The 18,931-nt window shown below is 40.7% G+C and overlaps 2 protein-coding genes and 3 non-coding genes across 6 annotated transcripts; 1 reads left to right on the plus strand and 4 right to left on the minus strand.

Moving 5' to 3' along the window:
• Window positions 1-585: 585 nt before the first annotated feature.
• On the minus strand, window positions 586-3,837 carry rpl37 (ribosomal protein L37). The gene is made up of 4 exons (XM_034546395.1): window positions 3,747-3,837; window positions 2,852-2,987; window positions 2,051-2,135; window positions 586-696 (listed from the first exon to the last, which is right to left on the minus strand). The coding sequence occupies exons 1-4, from the start codon at window positions 3,747-3,749 to the stop codon at window positions 627-629; spliced, it is 294 nt and encodes a 97-aa protein (XP_034402286.1). The 5' UTR covers window positions 3,750-3,837; the 3' UTR covers window positions 586-626.
• LOC117741020 lies at window positions 1,290-1,368 on the minus strand. Its single transcript, XR_004610672.1, has one exon. It is a non-coding gene; the product is annotated as a small nucleolar RNA SNORD72 (small nucleolar RNA).
• Window positions 2,595-2,673, minus strand: LOC117741021. The gene has a single exon (XR_004610673.1). It is a non-coding gene; the product is annotated as a small nucleolar RNA SNORD72 (small nucleolar RNA).
• Window positions 3,059-3,140, minus strand: LOC117741022. Its single transcript, XR_004610674.1, has one exon. It is a non-coding gene; the product is annotated as a small nucleolar RNA SNORD72 (small nucleolar RNA).
• Window positions 3,838-5,306: 1,469 nt separating the features above from the next.
• On the plus strand, window positions 5,307-18,218 carry st8sia5 (ST8 alpha-N-acetyl-neuraminide alpha-2,8-sialyltransferase 5). 2 transcript variants are annotated; one of them, XM_034547718.1, is made up of 9 exons: window positions 5,322-6,052; window positions 10,868-10,975; window positions 11,389-11,475; window positions 14,097-14,189; window positions 14,980-15,066; window positions 15,862-16,006; window positions 16,141-16,253; window positions 16,940-17,032; window positions 17,150-18,218. In XM_034547718.1, the coding sequence occupies exons 1-9, from the start codon at window positions 5,907-5,909 to the stop codon at window positions 17,610-17,612; spliced, it is 1,335 nt and encodes a 444-aa protein (XP_034403609.1). In that variant the 5' UTR covers window positions 5,322-5,906; the 3' UTR covers window positions 17,613-18,218. The 2 variants fall into 2 exon arrangements, with proteins under 2 accessions (XP_034403610.1, XP_034403609.1); XM_034547719.1 differs by lacking the exon at window positions 11,389-11,475 and having other exon boundaries at window positions 5,307-6,052.
• The last annotated feature ends 713 nt before the right edge of the window (window positions 18,219-18,931 follow it).

An 18,931-nucleotide genomic window follows, 5' to 3' on the forward strand; every position in this document is an offset into this window, starting at 1 on the left:
TTGCATTTGTTCAGTCTATTTAACCACGTGTTCATATTGGTATCAATAAAAGGTATTGCTAATGGTTGACGTTTGATTGGAGCAAAATAATTCACACGTATCCCCCCTGAAGCCCCTTTATGGGCATGCTTTGAAGCAGACGTTTCAGCAGGTTTAATTTTTAAACCAAATTATAGACAATTGAAATAATCATAGTTTAAACATAAGCACATTAAACAACATTATATTTGATCCACATTAAGTTTTGGTATCAAGATATCTTGATGTATGACAACATGGTGCGGTTTAGTGATAGTTTCCACATTTTAAGTCATTCTGCAGATATTGTTTGTACCCACTGATCTCACTACGAACCCTCCAACATTAAAACACTAGTTCACGTTTCTGAAAACACCATTTATTTCAGGTTTCTGTTTAGATTTGACAAAAAAAAACTTTGTTTGAACTTTTCCGAGTGATTTGCATAAATGACCGAAGTGGGAATAAATTCTTAACACCCTGTTCGTCTGTTGATATCAGTCATGGTCTTTCTTTTGCCGTTACTGGACAGACGATAAGGCTTAAAGATCGAGACAAGACTGAAACTCCTGTTTAACGTCACATTTATTCAACAAAAAACGTGTCTTTTAGGATGAGCTGGAGGCGGCCACTGCAGCGCGTCTGGGTTTGGGGGTGGTGCCTTCCCTGAAACCATTCCTGGGAAACAGAACAAAAAGAGTGAGCTTGATGCAGAAAATGGCAATTTAAACAGTAATATAACTTTACAGAAAATCTGGGTGAAAAAAAAGTCACACTATTTAATAGTCGTCCTATAAGCTTTATGCCCCACAGTTCCATCAAATACCAGTAGTTGCAGGATGGTCCGAAAACTAGCAAGGTAACCAGCTAAAATAACCACAGCTGTAGAGAGCTGATTAATTATAAACCATAAATATTTAATTCTTCTTGACTTGTTTAAAAACAGAATAAACAGGAAGTCTTTGGCACAAATGGCACGATCGTTAAGCACGCTATTGGAACACAAACTAAAGTTAGTTCACCATAAAGAACCAGGAGGTTGATGAATTCAGGTTTAAAGAGATTTGTAGTCTTATTAAATGGAAATTTTTCAAAGCACAACTTTTGACACCAGGAGAGTCAGTTAACTAGCTTACACAATACCAGGATCCTAAACTGGCCACTCCATGACATTAAAGTTAAAATTGTAACTATCTACATTCATGTGGCACGATGGAACAATGGTTACGACAGCATGAATTCTTATGTCCCTGAACGCTCCCTAACAATGAAGCTTACCTCAGAGAAAACACTGATATCATATTGAAATCATTTGTTCAGACATTTATTTTTCACCATCATTGGTAAGCAGCATCGAACGGTCTTGAAATATAACTATTCTCACAAAGCTCACACTTCCTGCCCCCCCCACCCCTTCAAATTGAGTGAAAGTGAAGTGAGCAGTCTCTTTGAAGCGCAGTTATTTTCCAGCCCATGTTAGGGACAGAGATTTAGTTTACGGCGTCATGTTTATTTGTTTTAAATTGTTTATACCCATGTTTGTTTGACACACCATTTTTATATGGTTATGTAAGCCGGCTTTCTTATAAACATGCCTATTTAACGTTTCACAGCTCAACCTGAAATCAATACAACTGTCTGACTAGGTAAGTACGCCAATATCTTCTTTGCAGTTAAACGTAAGATGCAGGAATCTTGCTTATATTACATTCTGGGAATGTGAACACATTAACAGCTGATCCAATGTTTGTAGTTCCAAGTGGTTAAATGCAAATATAGTGTACATTTATTGCATCCAGCCGTTTTAGGAGTGATTCAAAGCAAACACATTTTCACTGCGCTCTTTGGGTTAATTATATTGCTAAATCGTATCAACATTTATACCATTTTGACATAAAAAGCTCATTAACACTGTAGCACAAATAAACGTGTTTTCAATACAGAATTACAAATCTAATTCTTCACATCTAGAAACCCTATGTGTTCTGCTCAGTGTTATCTTAGCCACAAATATTAGGTCTAAAGAGCGTACCTGAATCTGCGGTACACAACCTTCAGGTGTCTCAGACGGCCGGTTCCAGTGGTGTTCCTCCTCTTGGCCTTGGCGCTCCAGTTGTCTACAAAAAAAAGAAAAAAATCAGTATGCATCACTGCAGCTTGACCAGTCACATCAAGGCAAAGCTGGATAATGTAGGAATAAACAGGAAGTCTGTGGCACAAATGGCACGATCGTTAAGCATGCCATTGCTTTTGGAATACAAACTAAAGTTAGTTTACCATAAATAACCAGGAGTTTGATGAATTCAGGTTTAAAGAGATATGTGGTCTTATAAAATGGGCCTTTATCAAAAGCACACCTTTTGACACCAGGAGACGCGATAATGACTGTTCAGTTCTACCAAAGTGTCAGTGAACAAGCTTACACAATACATGGATCCTAAACTGGAAACTTCATGAGAAAAAAAGTTACAATTGTAACCATCTAGCAGCACAAAGATATTTGACAGCCAACTTCAATATACTCACAGAACCCCAGAGCATGAATTCTTATGTCCCTGATCTCTTCCTAACAATGAAGCTTACCTCAGAGAAAACACTGATATCATATTGAAATCATTTGTTCAGACATTTATTTTTCGCCATCATTGGTAAGCAGCATCGAACGGTCTTATCAAGCATGTTCTACCCGACCACAAATATATATAGGCACATTATACCCGAGTGATCAATAACTATCTTTACCAGTCCATTTCAAAGCCAACAGCACACGTGTCTTTAAAGTGTCGAGTAAAAAGATATTTTTAGCATCAGTACATGTCATTAGATTCCTTACACTTTCTCTTGCGCTTCTCGGGGTAGCCACACTTTCCACAGGAGGACTTCTGCAGGTGGTAAGCCTTGGACCCGCAACGACGGCACAAGGTGTGCGTCTTGTTCCGGCGCTTACCGAAAGAGGATGTTCCCTTGGTCTGAGAAGTAAGAATATTTAAGAGTTCAGACACAATTCTCAAAGACTTGATTACAGTGCAAAGCTCCGACGGTCTTGTCTCAGAAACAAAAAAGTGAAATCACTGGAAATCATTTGTTCAGACATTTGTGTTTAAAAACATAATTGACAAGACTCAGGATTAGGAAGCAACAATCGGACCATGGTGATTGCTGCGAGGAAAACAATATTGATTACTGCCTCAGTATTATTACTACTACGTATTTAAATAAGTATGAAGCCCCTACAAAAGTAACATCTTGACAAATTACCTGCCTTCAGCTGCTTACAGACGTTTGCATGTTCGCCACAGCTGCATGCTGACAGTGTGTACACTCGGTCCTGGATGAAGCGGCTAGGCTAGTTGTGCTAGCCGCTATGGAAAAGCTCGCAAGTCACGCAGTTTAGTTTTTTACATTACGCTGACAAAAGCTATTCTTTCGTTGCAGCTCTCCGGGAATAACCGGAGATGTTTAGAGTTACATTCACGTTGTAGTCTCTTTCCGGCTAACGTGGGCCCCATTTTGTGCCCTTAATCTCAATGCTACGAGCAGCACAAAAAACGTTGGATGGATGCAACAGGAACCGCGTCAATCTTAATAAAACGAGGCTTCATCTCGAAAATACTTCACCCGAACGGTTACGATGTCAATCCAACATCGAACAATCACATTTTCGCGACGGATAAACGACCCGTCACACAGATGTTAAAAGATTTCTGTCCGCCAACGTTCCAACTTACCATTTTCGTCCAGGGGCGAAGGGAAAAGAGACCGGAAGAGGAGTTTGCGCCCCATAAAACCACATCCGCACTGTTTCCTGTGCAACACCGAAATGTGCCCCCCGTGTAGCATTTAGCTAATATGCTAATATGTTCAGCAAAACGGAGCGTTAATTTAATTTCCCTATACACACCATTTTGACAATACAAACCAATGTCACTATAACACCCGGACAATTTTTACGAGTTTTGTGTTGTTTGTGGGGCGGAGAAACATATACTTTTATTTTATGGTATGTGATCAGTTGTAACCCATGCAATGATGCAATCAAGCCATGGCACTAAGAATGAGTGTATAATGCTAGATTGAAAGGTTTATAGCTGTGTCTCATTTTTTACATTTGTTAAATTGTCATCATTGCAACGGAGGGCATACTGAAGAGATGAGGAGGAAGTGGGGGTCGATGGCCCCGCCAGCTCATTTTTAAACTCAGTGTGTCTATAGCTGGTTCTGAGTTCACTTTTCTTCATGCTTCCTTAGGAGATATTCTGTGTGTGTCCAACTAGGAGGAGCTCTAGGGCAGACACCCAGAACATGCTGCAGGCACTATACACAATCTGGCCTGCAGAGTGCTGCAGGTCCTGCAGGGCCATGGCTCGAGAGAACGATGAGAGAGCGCTATCTGGGTTTCTTTGCTTATAGCCGGCGTGCTGACCCAGATTAGGTTTTGTGGCAGTAAATAAACCGATGGATGGCTAAAACTTTATGAAACTATACTTCTAGGAATTACATTTTTGAGGTTTTCATCTGATTTATAGATGGTTCAGGGATGTGGATTACTTAAAGCAAAGCTACAAAACCTATGTGAGTCCCCTGTAGAATATGTGTCAGTAAAAGTGGTATATTTCCAATCACGCTCACTGATCACTCCTTGTGATGCAGGGTGGATTTATTCCTATCCCCACATAGTCTGACACCATTATGACCTGATGGCTCATCAGCTATTTCTTCTTTCACACCCACCCACGGCTCTGTTGTGAAGGTGATACTGGGGATGCATGCAGCCCAGATTAGGTGGACTTTGATGACACATTCAAACAGCTGTCAAAGTGGTGGATCAGCTGTCACAATGTTGCTGTTATAGGGTTTAAATTGTCATCAGGGCCTAAAACAGTGAGGGACTTAGGTTAAATATACAATAATGCAGTGAAGAACATTGTGTGGCTGTCACTTTGACATTAATGCATGAAAGGAATTTAAAAAAAGGTAAATGCTGAGATGTGAAACCAGGAACAGGAAAATAAACTACATCATGCATTGGTTTGCATCAGCATCCGCTCTGAATAAATTATAACATTTTATTTTAGATGACGTAATCTATTGTTTAAGGTCAAGTGCTGATACACTTTAACCAGCATAAGGAGGTCAGGTGAATTTAAATGAGCTATTTTAAGAGCACAGGTACATTCTTGTAAAGGAGACCATGACCTTGGGTTTTGGCTGAGTGAGGAGCATCTGAATGAAGCCCGACGCGCCCCGGTCTGCTGCCAGGCGGAGAAAAGGCGCATCCTCCTTCTTTTACATTTCAGTCACGCAGCTTTGCTCAGATTTGGAGATGAAGCATCGAGGATGTGTACGCGTGTGTGTTTTCGGTCGCGTGCTCGCATCAGTGAGCTAAAGGAGAAGGAAACAAATCGCGCGTATTGCCATCGATGCGTTTGATTTGATCTGATTTAACATTGCGGGATCCATTCTGGAGAGGAAACCAAAAAACCTGTCGGTGCGCGTTATTTTGAAAAAAAATAAAATAATCTGCATTGCTTGCATCCGACCGAGCGACTGCACCTCCGTCGAGACGAGGAGCGCACGATATCCGCGGGACGTTTCATGTTTTTACGTTTCATGTTTGCAATATAGATATATATATTATATACATATATAAAGGTATAAGAAATATTGTGTCACAAGTGGACGCAGGGTTGATTTGCAATTGAGGTCACAGCTGGCGCTTCATTGCGATGCTTATCATCCAACAGCAATGATGCTGCGGTACGAGGGCAGTAACATAGCATAGACAAGGTGATGGACAATGTCCTGTCCGGCGGGTACACGACCCCTGCGCTCCTGGTCCTGAATGCAGCGGAGAGAGACACCTAACCGGGTGTCACCGTCAGCCCTGGATGCTGCGCCGAAGAATGGGATACGCCGACCCATCCGCGGGTAAAGATATACTCGGCAATAGGTCTCTTTGTTTCATGTTCATTTGCGCATTTGGACTCGTCACGCTACTGCAACAGATTCTCTATGGGAAAAACTACATTAAGAGGTAAGTGGCGGTTATCACGGTTATTAGTCGTCGTTGACAAACAGGCTGTTTATAATAACTATTGTGCAGGCTGTACTCATTCAGCTTTTAAAAAGCATGTGTTTACAGCCGTTTTGTGTGAGAGTTATTGCCCAGTTAATGATTGAATGGTGAAAAATAGATAATGAATGATAAAATGACACTGTACGGTATGAATGGGAGTAGTCTGGATGAACTATGTCGGGACTCATGGGGGGAAAACAAGCTTTCATGGCTGAAAAGAACAATAGCAATTAACCATCCATCTTATTTTCCAGTGGTTTTATTTTTTTCAAATATTTTTTTCAAATATTTTCTGAAAGCGAAGCATCACATTCATACCATACACAGTGTTCCAGCTGTGTATGGTAATGTTTTCCCTTTCTTTTTCTCCCCCACCCCCCCCCAAAGATCTTTATTTGATTTTCTGTTTCAGCCTTCTTGACTGGTCGTAGCCTACATCTTACAGAGGCATCAGATTATCACAATGCAACTGAAAGCTATTGGAGCTGATGATGATGATTATTGATATCAACACTATAAAGATGATGTGTATTTCTTATGGGCCCCTGTTAAATAAATCATTTCAGGTTCCACCCAGCTCACACACGGCCACTGCACAGCCATGTTTTATAATACCTCTGCAACAGTATCTGTCTCCCTGATATGGATGGTGCTCTTTGGCATTCATCTCCCCCCATTTTAAGACCAATATATTGGCTAAAACGAAGGCCCCTTTTCTTTACATTCTGAGACAAATTTCAGTGTGAGACGAGCAGATGCAGGGAAGCCGGGATGTTTTATCTTTAGGTGGATAAAACAACAAGAAATATCTCACAAAGAACTAAGAATGTCACTCCAAACTAAAAGGAACGATCTAAAATAAACTTGATTCCCACCTCCAGATATTATAGCACATATTATGTTAACTTCAAAGCAAACATATATGTGCTTCAATCTGAAAGCTCCTCATAACTGCTAACCCCTCCCCTTCACCCCTGCTGGGCTGGTCTGATGATATGTGGATTCATGGCATCTCGACCTCTGCGGTGAGATGCATGAATTCAGACACACACGCACACACACACACACACACACACACACACACACACACACACACACACACACACACACACACACACACACACACACACACACACACACACACACACATTTTCCTTTGCCTGTGTCCTGGGAGAGAGAGGGGGGAACAAGCCACCCAACAGAAAGCAGTGGGCTCATGCAGCGGCAGCCATTTTGCTACAGTCTGTCTGCACACACACCTCAGTGCAAGTGGGGGAGAGAGGGGAAGGAGACGGTGAGAGTGAGAGACTGAGAGGGAGTGATGTTTGCCTGTGTGTGATGCAAAGAGAGAGCAAGAGAGTGAGAGAGAAGAGAAGGGGGGGCGGGGGGGGGGGGGGGAGACGTAATCTTTTCAAGCGTTAAAAAACCCCAGATGTCGTTGTCCACAGGTTCGACCACACCCAACCTCTCTTCCTGCTGAACCCAAGTGTGAGAACATGCTGGCAAGGTGTTTGTTATGAGCTATACTGAAAAAACAAACATCTTTGCAGTCAAGGCCAGAGCAGCGGCAGAGGAGACATTTGGATGCATAGATTGGATCGAAGGCTTCTAGGGAGTCACGGTTTCATCAATCTTACACCAGCTCACTCCACGTCCAGCCCACATGACCACAGAGCCAAAGGGCTCTGCTCTAACTCGCCCATTAGAGTCAAAGTGAGTCGCGAAACGTTGTTAACTCTGGACATTGACTTTCCACGGAGTCACTTTGTGCTGTCACATGACTCAGCTCGCTGCCCGCCTTCACTCACGTCAAGATGAAGGAGCGGAGAATCTAAGATTGTAAAATGTCAGTTGCTGATTCTAGAGAGGAGCCATATGTAAATGATCAAAGCCAGTGACATACTTCTGTAAATGAAGACATGTGAACTTTCAACTCTTCAACTATTCAATTAACTTGAAGAGGGCGATATATAAAAAAAAATAGAGAGTGTAGCACCAAAGACCCAGGCGGGAGCGGGTTGGTTAGTAACCATCCAGAAAATAATTGGCTTTTCAAGTGGAACTCGTGATTTCATTATCAGTTAATCTGGAGATTTTTTTAAATCTATAAAACATTAAGGGAAAAAAGTTTAAAATGTACTCCCTTTCAAAACCAAAAATAAACTAATTCTTGCTTTAAAAAAATACATTAAATATGACTATCGCAGGCAGTGTTGGCTTTACAATAGATAGTCTTTTTCGGTACTTGTGACTGTTCAATAGCCTTTCTTGATGCATTATGTATTGGCCTTGAATTCTAAACAGCTTTTATTGTTTTTTCAGATATTTCACATATATATTGATTCTGGAACGTAGCAGCACACAGAACCGCTAGTTCATTATTTATTATTTACAAAAAAAGATAAAGACAGTGTGCAAAAAAGTATACAATAGCCCAGTTATTGACAACTTATCCGACGCTTATAATGCAGTAAGGAAACAAATAAACGAGATCAAGAGGGGCTCACTTCTGTTTTCATATATTAAACAGTTGCATTTCGTTTATGAAGTGCCCATTGTGGACAGGAAATACCCGGTGGACATGATAAACATCTGAGTCAAAGTCCAGACCTTCCCAAAAACCCAGCCCAGTCACAAAATCTAATATGTATAAAAGTCCTTCCTGCTTTCAAATCCCATTAACGACGCACAAGGGCAGAATAGGAGCGCATTAGTGCAGCAGAGCACCTTTGTGCTTGTTGTTTGTCTCAACTAATACTTAGATTACTGTCTATACAGTGCTCATATGGGAGATAAATGGACTCTTAATGTTTGACTTGTAGACCACGGATTGACAGGAGATTGGTTGGGGTTTTATTGGTAGCCACTCGATTGGAATATATCCAATGATATATGATGTTATTGATCAAGTCAAGCTTTTACGGGCCTATAGTGTTTTGGTGATGATTTAGATTAATGGTTTATGCCGAAAAGATTTTACCGGTTTGATTAGCGTTTGATTAACAGCCGTCCTCTTGTAAGCACACATCCTAAACCGAGGAACACCTTTCTGATTTTAATGCGTTCAGCATCCGGCTACATGGTGATATAGAGGTGTTGAAGTGGCACTAAGAGAATGCGCCTGCATCTAGGTATTGACATGAGTCCCCAACTATGAATACTCAATCATATAATGCATCCAGAAAGGCTCTTTGGGTTCAGATTCCCTGCTGAATTTAGCTCACCCACGGAGCACTCACAGAGATTAGTCACACATGAATACTTGCATAATAATCAGTCGGTAACGGGAGAAGTTGTACACCCACTAATATCTGGATGGAGTGGGACTAGTCTCTTCATAATGGAAAAACTCCTAACCTTTAATATGTTGATATTAGATTCTTAAAGGATACTTATCGTCAACAAATCCCATGAAAAGATCAAAAACAAAAATGAATTGATCCCAGGTGTATGGTTTGTTCCTCCTGTTCCATAGACGTGCACTATCCAGAAAACAAGCACGAAAACATTTATGACACACATCATTACGCTAGGCAACATTTTTTTTCATTACAATGTTTATTTTGAGTCGATTTGTCACATCCATCCTGGTGCTTTGAGCCAACGCACAAAATCTGTATATAATCCACAACAAATATACACAATTTACTAAAGCATATGTATTTGTGTTTTATAGGCATGGTATATGGGTACTCAGACTGGAGAGCTCAGAAAGTATTAAGACATTAACACATTGTTGGTTTTGATCCTTTCATGGGAATTTTTGACAACAAAATTAGCTGTCTAATTCACAATGAAATACATACAAGTTTTAAGCCTTGATATTATTTAAAGGAGCACAATCCGCATTGGGAGTATTTCGATTGCCTCTCAACATGTCGATGACGAGCCAGCGGTGCTACATTTCGGCGAAGTTGCGGTGTTTTTAATTGACTGGTGATATTAGAGCGCATGAGACAGATGTCGTGTAGGAGTGGCCCCTTAGGACCCATTGTCGACTACCCAGGAAACAAACATTTTGATAAATGAGGAGAAGCTCGGATAACAACACACAAAGAGGGAGAGCGACTTCATTCTCTAGCCGTTGCTGCTATGTGCACTCTAAACAGACTGTGAACAAACTGATGTCCCTCAGCTGCCTAAAATGAAGTGAGGGCTATGAACCCCCTGCACCAAATGGCCTCTTCTGATGAATTCACTGCGATGGTTTTAGTGGAAATAGATGCAGCAGAGCTAAAAATATCCTAATTTCTAGTCGCTGCAAAAGATCACGCTGCAAAAAAATAGGAAAACAAAAAAGAAATCTCAGCTTCTTGTCATTAGACACAGACAAGTTTGTGTATGGCCTTTAAATCCAAGTTGAAGACTTTTACGAGTAATATCTGGCTGAAAATGTGGTCTGAAAAATTATTGTTCCTACCTTAAAATCCCTTCAATATATCTACCTAAAAGTCAAACACTCCTGCAGGCCAATGTTGCAGGGTGTGGGTCAGTGGCAGCAGCCCGGCAGATCATAAATGAACCATTCAAACCATGATATCATGAACCGAGAATTCATTCTAACCATGTTTGGTGTCATACTTTGACTTGTTTTTTCTTGAGCCAAAAAGCTGGTCCCTCTTAATGTATATATGTGTGTGTGTGCGTGTAGTAGGGGTGTGTGTGTGTGTGTGTGTGAATGTGCACATTTGAGTTGGGCTTGGTTGTATGTGTCTGACTTTTTGCACATTGAGGACAATAAATCACAAATAAACTGATTCATTTTCTTGCTAGTGCGCAACAGTTTAGCCGACTCAAAGGGGACGAGACAGGAAATTGGACCGGTCCCGTTAATTTCTTGGATGATGGATCTCTGAAGCCGGCCAGAAATGGAAGGAAAAGGTACCTTTCCAGCGTGACCTTCTGCACAACACCTCTGAGAAAAGAGAGTGTAAGAGCGAGAGAGAGAGAGAGAGAGAGAGAGAGAGAGAGAGAGAGAGAGAGATTGAGAGAGAGAGAGAGAGATTGAGAGATTGAGAGATTAAGAGAGAGAATGAGAGAGAGAAAGAGAGAGAGCACAAGTTTCAAATACATCATATAGTGACGACCCAGCCCTGCATGTGTGGACTGGGCCGCTGTAACGTATGCAGCAGTCTGCTGATGCTTTAGAGAGAATAAAATCTGCAGCACATGTACACGTTTTTTGCTCTATTGTTTTGTAAAGTCTGCAGGTTGAGGAAGTTAGCAGGGGTGGTGATGTCACAGGACCACAGACACATATTTAACTCTAACTTAACCTGTCTGCATGTTGACAGATGTTTCCGTCAGAATTTTCAGCCAGATTCACAGATCTCCGTAATAGTCACACCCTGCCTAGCTGATATTAAGAAGAAAAAAAAAAGGTAGGACAGTTTGAAGGCATTTTTAGTATTTTCACAGAAACCCAAGAATGCCTCTTTTTTTTTTCATTACTCTGAAAGGTATAAACTCTCATATTTTTTCAGTGGTGGTTGCACTTCAGATTTGCCTCTTGCATGTTGTCTGATCCCGTCCACCTCGACCCCCAGATCCCCATCCCTCCCCCTCCCCCCCTTCAGAAGCTGGTTGAACCACGGTCTCCTGTTGATGTACTGGCTTCTCCTCGTACGTCTGTGTCCCATCCAGCACCCATCTCCGAATGCCTTGTCCTCCTCAATCTGTGTCTCATGTGTCCTGCACAGCTCTGTGTGTATGCCATATACATAGCGTGGACACTTCTCTCTGCTTCCCCTATCTCCCCCTTCTCACATCTGCATTGTCTCTCTCTGCGACCTGGAGTTACCCCCTTTTCCACATTACTTTCCTTGTTGCAATAAGACAGAAAGGTGCCAGATTCTTCTCCCCCAACCCCCCCCCCCCCCCCGCCCAAAAAAAGCTCTAAATTGCACCGAGCAGTAGATGTCAGAATCTGTAGTAAAATGCTGGTTATTCTTATTCTGCATTGGTATTCAGCCAGCATTGTACAATTAACCCTAAAATTGAGGTGAAATTCATCTCATCCAGTGATTTGCTGTCTTGCTTTTAGAACCGAACAGAGAACGCTTGCAAAGGTTTCATCATCTTAGCTAAAACAAGCACGAATAGAATAGAAAACAGATGCTCCTCTCAGTCAAAAACCTCAGAAATACACTGCATCATCAGGTGGATGTAGACAACCAGTTTCATTGTTCCTTACGACTTCATCCAAGCATCTTGTTCCTTTAATGCATCTCTCCACTGTATTGCTCGTTGTGCTCATTTTTTCTTTGTATTGGTTGTTTTGTTTCTGTTTTTAACTCACCTCGTTTGCCTCCACAGCCAAAGTTAATATTCTGCAATATAATCCATCTTCCAAAACATCACACTCCATCTTATATATCCGATGTTACAAAGACCAACATTGATTCTTACAAATACACATTGCGATTACGATTAAATCGCAGCAATCCCTGTCAAGCATTATAGATGTACATTAAAAAAAATATATTATGACATTTAGAGCTTTCCTAGATTAAGATACATCTCAGAAGGGGTGTATTTTGAAACTATGATAACTGTAGATACAGCTGTTTTTAATAAAAGTAAAATGAGCTCTATCGGTTTGTATCTTTATTTATATAAAACAAATTTATTTCAATGAGAGTGATGACTCGATGCTGTGGAGCTCAGCCCAAACCTAAAAGGAAAATTATAGATCAGAGTCAGTTTTGTCTTTCAAGGCAAAGTCATATTTTGGAGCATTTATTTTAAGATAAGATAAAATAATCCTTTATTAGTCCTGCAGTGTACAGAATCACAGCAACAAAGGGGTAAAGTGCACACAAATAAAATATAACAATAGACAGTATATCAAAAACAGTAAACAGTCTACGGTAACTGAATAATATATACAATAATATATACGGGCAGAATAAATTCAAAATATAAATGGAAAATATTGGTTCTGTTCGAAATGTGGAGACAATTTAAGTAGCATTTTGATCTGTATCATAACTTTAAGCACATTGCACAACATTAAAGCAGGACTATGTGACATTTGCTGACAAGATAAAGGTTTATTGAATTTTCCTTCTTGTTTATCTGGAACATGTTAAAATATAATGTTAAAGTAGCAACATTTGTCAAACATACACACTTGATCAAGACTGTACTCTGATTGCATGTAAATACAACGTGCACAGAGAATTATGATTATTATCGAAACTTTAATATGAATGTTCAAATCCACCAAAAACACCATCACAACTTAAAACTGATGAAGACATTATTTACTTTGGTTAATGTTGCCATTTCAATATAATGATTATTTTCCATTAAAAGATTTAAGATTTATCAGATTCTTAAGCTCCAGTTGAAAATATAAAATAAAATAATAAATAAATTTAAAAAAGTTTTAATGGTTTCTGACAAATATTATTATTTTTGTGCAGTTATTATACATTATTTAAATGTATGGTACTGCCTCACACAAAAGCCTAGACCCTCTCATATTCATATCCGCCAGAAACTACACTTCTATATCTAACTAATCCACCATTTAACTCCTTTTCTCTTTCAGACTGTTTTCTGTTACTCTTCTAAATCTTGAGCATTGATACACATTTTAATCCCAGGATATCCACATTAAACCATGCAAGTTTTCATCATAACCAATTAAATAAGTGAAAATATGAGAGGTATTACTTTTCTTTTAGTTAATGGATCACGTTGGTTTAGACTAAGATGTAATAGAATCTGGTGCAAGTGTCCAGTGAACCGTATCAGTTGCATCACTTCTGTCATTTGTCATCCCACAATGCCACACTGATATTCTAGTATTTCATAAAGACATTTTGTAGTAAATATAAGCTGTTTTCCTTTACTGTGTTCTTTTTAATACACTGTTTTTTTTAAATATTGCATTTTATCTTCACAGTTGTTTTTTTAAAATTTTTTAAATTAATTCTGTTGGTTCTCTTGTGTGTGGAGAGGTTAAGGCCGAGGATGACTGTGTCTATCCCTCTAGGTATCTGGAAAACTACGATGGCTCATATGAATACAACTCCACTGCATGCAGGGAGCTCAGACAGGAGATTATGGACGTCAAAGTCTTGACAATGTGAGTGGTCAGTATGACGTCGCTCACACGTGAGGTGGACCACCTAATTCAGAATAATGCATTTCTTTCCCCAAGGTGATCCACAAGCTCCTTTCAGGTTGGGAGACAAAGTCCCCACTTGATGGACTGCCCACCTCAAATCCCCACAGAACAATGCCTTTTTCTCGCATCTTCTCGCATCACATCCATTTTATTACCAACGTTTTCCAGTAGTCACAGTCAACTATAGTAACACATTATAACATTATGGAGCAGATGAGGGCCCAGATTCATGATACCCCTCAATGAAAGCGCTTGTGCTCACTGCACTTTCTGCAGCACAGTCTTGTATGAATGTGAACATTGTCCAGTGACCTTTTACGCATGTTTCTCAGGCTGCCAAACTTTTTTTTTTATGCCAACCTTGTTCTGGGCTGTTGACGAAGGGCCATCAGGCAGAGAACAGCTGCTGTCTCTCTGCCACACAGTGAGAGTAATGGTGCCACGCTGCCGCCCAGAGCCAACCTCCCAATCATCTCAGAGGAGGAAATGTCGGCTCAAGGACAGCTATTTACAGACATGCTTGATGAAGCCACTGTCTTCGCTTTAAGGGAAGTGCAGATCCAGTAGAGCCTGCACAGAATAAACACTGAAATGATTCGGGCCCTCTCCCCCACCTCTCCCATTTTGTCCTTTTGAGTTGTTTTTATGATGTTTCTTCAATTTACTACCCTTATAGAAACTTTAATCGGAAAATACATGGCCATGGATATCCTTCCTCATTCCACAAGTCTCTCTGCCTATCTGCCAGGGTGAAAACCTCGGATCTGTTTGAGAGATGGCGAAACCTGCAGGTGTGTAGATGGGAGCAGAACAAGGAGGAGAACAGCAACTTCAAGTAAGCATCGCTCAGTCTCAGCGGAGGTACATCCGAATGTCCACATTTATTTTCATTGTCTGTGTCATTTGGTGTTTTAAACCTAAAAAAATGTTTTCATTAATGTAGCACTTTTAGATATAAACATTTTATATGAACGGCATATAAATATTTTACTTTTTTTACCGGAAGATATGTTTCAGAACTTGTGTTTTAAAGTCTCAGAGACTCAAGCTGTTAAACTGTGGATTTTCAATTTCTCCACATCTGTTATGGATGACCACCGTATTATGGACGTTTTGGGATTTCTGTCAATGGAGTCTAAACAGATAATTGTTCATAAGAGGTCAAACAGTAAATTAGACGGGTCTCATTCCGCCTACACATCGTCATAGGGTACAATTCTTTAACTGTAAATTACTTATCGGCAAACAAATATACTACATATACGTGTTAATGCACAGCCATTTAACATAATAAACATGAAATGTGTATATTTATTGTAATAACAATAAAACAATAAATTAAACGTGAAAGCCCAGTTTGTGGCAAAAAAGAAGGGTCACTACTTCTTTCCATTACCATTTGTTATTAAGATTGGAAGAAAAAAAATGATTCAAAGCAAAAATAAAATGGTTGATTTTTGCAATTACTATTTTTACACGTACAGAAGCAGGGTCTGTGGGACCCCAAACATTGAGGAGGTAAAGCCACTATTCCCACAACACAAGGGTTACGCTAGTTTTGGTCTTGACTCTGGCGTGAAGTCTTTTACCAATAAACTAACTCCCTCCTCTCTCTGGTGTCCTCCTGAAGGATGTCTCTGTCTCGCTGCTGTAATGCTCCTTCCTTTCTGTTCACCACCAAGAGGAACACTCCTGCAGGGACCAAACTGAGGTACGAGGTGGATACCAGTGGTATTCTTCCCATCACCACTGAAGTCTTCAAGATGTTCCCAGATGTGAGTTCAGCACCTGTTCATGAGTGTTTGCTAATTTCCTCCATATTGGCTTTTTTGTTATTCTACCATTGGCCTGATGCCACTAAATCTATTTGATTAGTCTGAATTTAACAAAATGCGTCTGTTTCATCCAGGATATGCCGTATTCCAAATCGCAGTACAAGAAATGTGCTGTTATTGGAAATGGCGGCATCATCAAGAACACCAAATGTGGAAAGGAAATTGACTCAGCAGATTTTGTGTTTAGGTATACAGGATAAAATCCTTCCGTGTTTGTTATTGCTGTCTATTAATACAACTTGGACTTGGCCCAACAGAGCATGCAATCACACAACAACACTTATCCTTTATTACACTTGATACTGTGCCTGTGTTACAATGCTCTTGTCTGTGATTCACTGTAATACACAGCTGTCAAGCGTTCTGTTGTCGCACAGTACAGTTTACAGTGATAATAGCAGATTTACCTTTTGAAATTCATAGTAGGTTTGAAACCCTGAATTCATACATAGGAAGACAAAAGCAGGCATCCTATTTCTTCATTTTTACCGAAATAGGACGCCTGCTATTACTTGCTGAATTTGATCAACTAATTTTATAAGCGTTAGCTCGCTAATAAAGCTAGCGTTAGCTTCATGTGTTGGATAAAAACACTGTCCCTGACTTTTTTTTAATGTTTCTAGCTCACTAGAAATAATAATACTGGAAAAAAGGTCTTGAATGTAAATCTCTAGGCCTACTACAGCTCCACCCACCCAAAGCTTGACAGGCCTGTCTAGTTACAGTTGCTAAGCCACGATCAGACGATTGACCTGTTGAGGGGCCCAACGATATGATTAATAGTGCAGCCCACCAGCATGCCTCCTTTGTGTCAAGTCACGTCAAACACATGTAAACCCCTTCATCAGTGGACTTGTGCTTTCTTCTTTGCAGGTGCAACATACCACCCATCAATGAGAAGTACTCAGCTGATGTTGGCACTAAAACAGATCTGGTGACAATAAATCCGAGCATTATTACTGAGAGGTACTGTAAATAGAGGACCGAGCGAGAAATCAGTCCCCTCCCTCTCTCTCTCTCTCTCTCTCTCTCTCAGTCCTTCTCATTTGGCTTCTGCCATCTCACGTTTCGCCTCCTCTGCAGATTTCAGAAGCTGGAGAAATGGCGGCGACCCTTTTACGAGGTCCTCCAGAATTACGAGAACTCCTCGGTGGTGCTTCCCGCCTTCTACAACACCCGCAACACCGATGTATCTTTCAGAGTCAAGTACATGCTGGATGACTTCGACTCCCAGCGAGGCGTGTTCTTCTTCCACCCGCAGTACCTGCTCAACGTGCAGAGGTTCTGGGCGGTGCAGGGCGTCCGGGCCAAGCGGGTCAGCAGCGGCCTGATGCTCGTGACCGCCGCCTTAGAGATGTGCGAGGAGGTCCACCTCTACGGTTTCTGGGCGTTTCCCATGAACCCCTCGGGCATCTTCATCACCCACCATTACTATGACAACGTCAAGCCGCGGCCGGGCTTCCACGCCATGCCCCACGAAATTTTCAACTTCATTCACATGCATACTCGTGGGATCATCAATGTACACACGGGGCCGTGCACGTGATCGCCCACTCCTCTGCTGTATTGTGGTGTACCTTTTTAGTTTGTTTGTTTTAAACCAGGTTGTGTTTTATTTTGGTCAGCGAGACACAAAAAAGAGAGTTGGCCTTCAGAGCGCACACTTGTCTGCTCTCACGTATCCCACCACACAGTTTGAAGGTTGCTGGCTTTAACTGCCAACATACTTTGTATAAGTTGTTTATGTAGCCAATCAAATCACTATGGTTATCTCCGACTCTGTAACCAGAGAATGCTTGTTTTTAATGTGAAAAGTGGTCTTCATAGTGATGTTGTTTCTGTGAAGTTTTTCTAGTGGCTCTGCTGTACGGAAGTGTTGTTTTCTACTCAACGTTGCACAGATATTTACGCTGAAATGGGCCGCAGTGGGTGTCTTTGTGCCCCCTCATTCCCCCTGTATTCTCTCTTAATGGGCACTCTGTGGGTGTGGCAGCTTTTAATCTTTGTGTAAAACAAAACCTGGCCCTTAGTATTGAGCTAATATTTGAAAACAGGTGGGAAAAAAAGATAAAATTCCAACATCCAATTGTCTACTTTTGTAATCTATTTCCTATTGACCAGATTCACTGGGTTAATATATATATATATATATTAAAAAAAAAAAACGCTATCAAAATGGCCTGTTTTCCAGACGTCCTTGCATATTTCTGGTGAAAAAAGGGGTGCATGCAGAGGCGAGGGTGTTTTTTTCCCCCCTGCTTTCTTTTTTTTTGGCTTGTCATGGTTTTTGGACCAAAGCTATAGATACATATTTCAAAATGACACCACGTGAGCAAAACTCGATGCCGTCCAATTTGTAGAGCATACTGTCGAGCGACCCGGTCTCTTGTTGTCATTCATGTCTTATGCCATGCTGCCTTATGAGATATCGAACCCCTCTCTGTATGATATGCAATGCCCCCATGCGTTTTGCTTATCTGCAAATACATAAACATCAAACTAAATTGGTAGTTATATTCTTGGATCAAAGAATATTTAAGACTCTCTAAGGTACAAATATTCATTTGCAGTTCTAAGCTTATATTCTATTGGAATTAGCGAAGTCTTAACCCCTGTAAACTCCACTCATAATCATGTAACGCTCTGCATGACTTTACTCTATACTTGGCTTTGTGTGTGCCTGCTTCAATGATCACTGAAATGTTTACACGTAAGCCTCCACTGGAGCTCACAGTGCTGTTGGAGATATATACACGAACCTTTACACAGAGAGAACGGACTTGTTGAATTGAACAATAGCAGACCCAGTTCTTGTTGATCAAAGATGCACGAAGATGGTTGCTGCCCTTTTGTGAAATGCTAAGC

This window comes from Cyclopterus lumpus, chromosome 12, assembly GCF_009769545.1.
Source record: "Cyclopterus lumpus isolate fCycLum1 chromosome 12, fCycLum1.pri, whole genome shotgun sequence".
Lineage (NCBI taxonomy): Eukaryota > Metazoa > Chordata > Actinopteri > Perciformes > Cyclopteridae > Cyclopterus > Cyclopterus lumpus.

What these genes read in the sequence shown, in the direction of transcription:
- rpl37 (XM_034546395.1), bottom strand. An exon ending in CGAGAAGCGCAAGAGAAAGT is followed by an intron (nt 2,136 to 2,851) that starts GTAAGGAATCTA and finishes TTTTTTTTGTAG; the next exon opens with ACAACTGGAGCGCCAAGGCC. An exon ending in GTTGTGTACCGCAGATTCAG is followed by an intron (nt 697 to 2,050) that starts GTACGCTCTTTA and finishes TCTGTTTCCCAG; the next exon opens with GAATGGTTTCAGGGAAGGCA.
- st8sia5 (XM_034547718.1), top strand. Translation starts at nt 5,907, where the DNA reads ATGCTGCGCCGAAGAATGGGATACGCCGACCCATCCGCGGGTAAAGAT. An exon ending in GCCAGAAATGGAAGGAAAAG is followed by an intron (nt 10,976 to 11,388) that starts GTACCTTTCCAG and finishes GCATGTTGACAG; the next exon opens with ATGTTTCCGTCAGAATTTTC. An exon ending in GACGTCAAAGTCTTGACAAT is followed by an intron (nt 14,190 to 14,979) that starts GTGAGTGGTCAG and finishes CCTATCTGCCAG; the next exon opens with GGTGAAAACCTCGGATCTGT.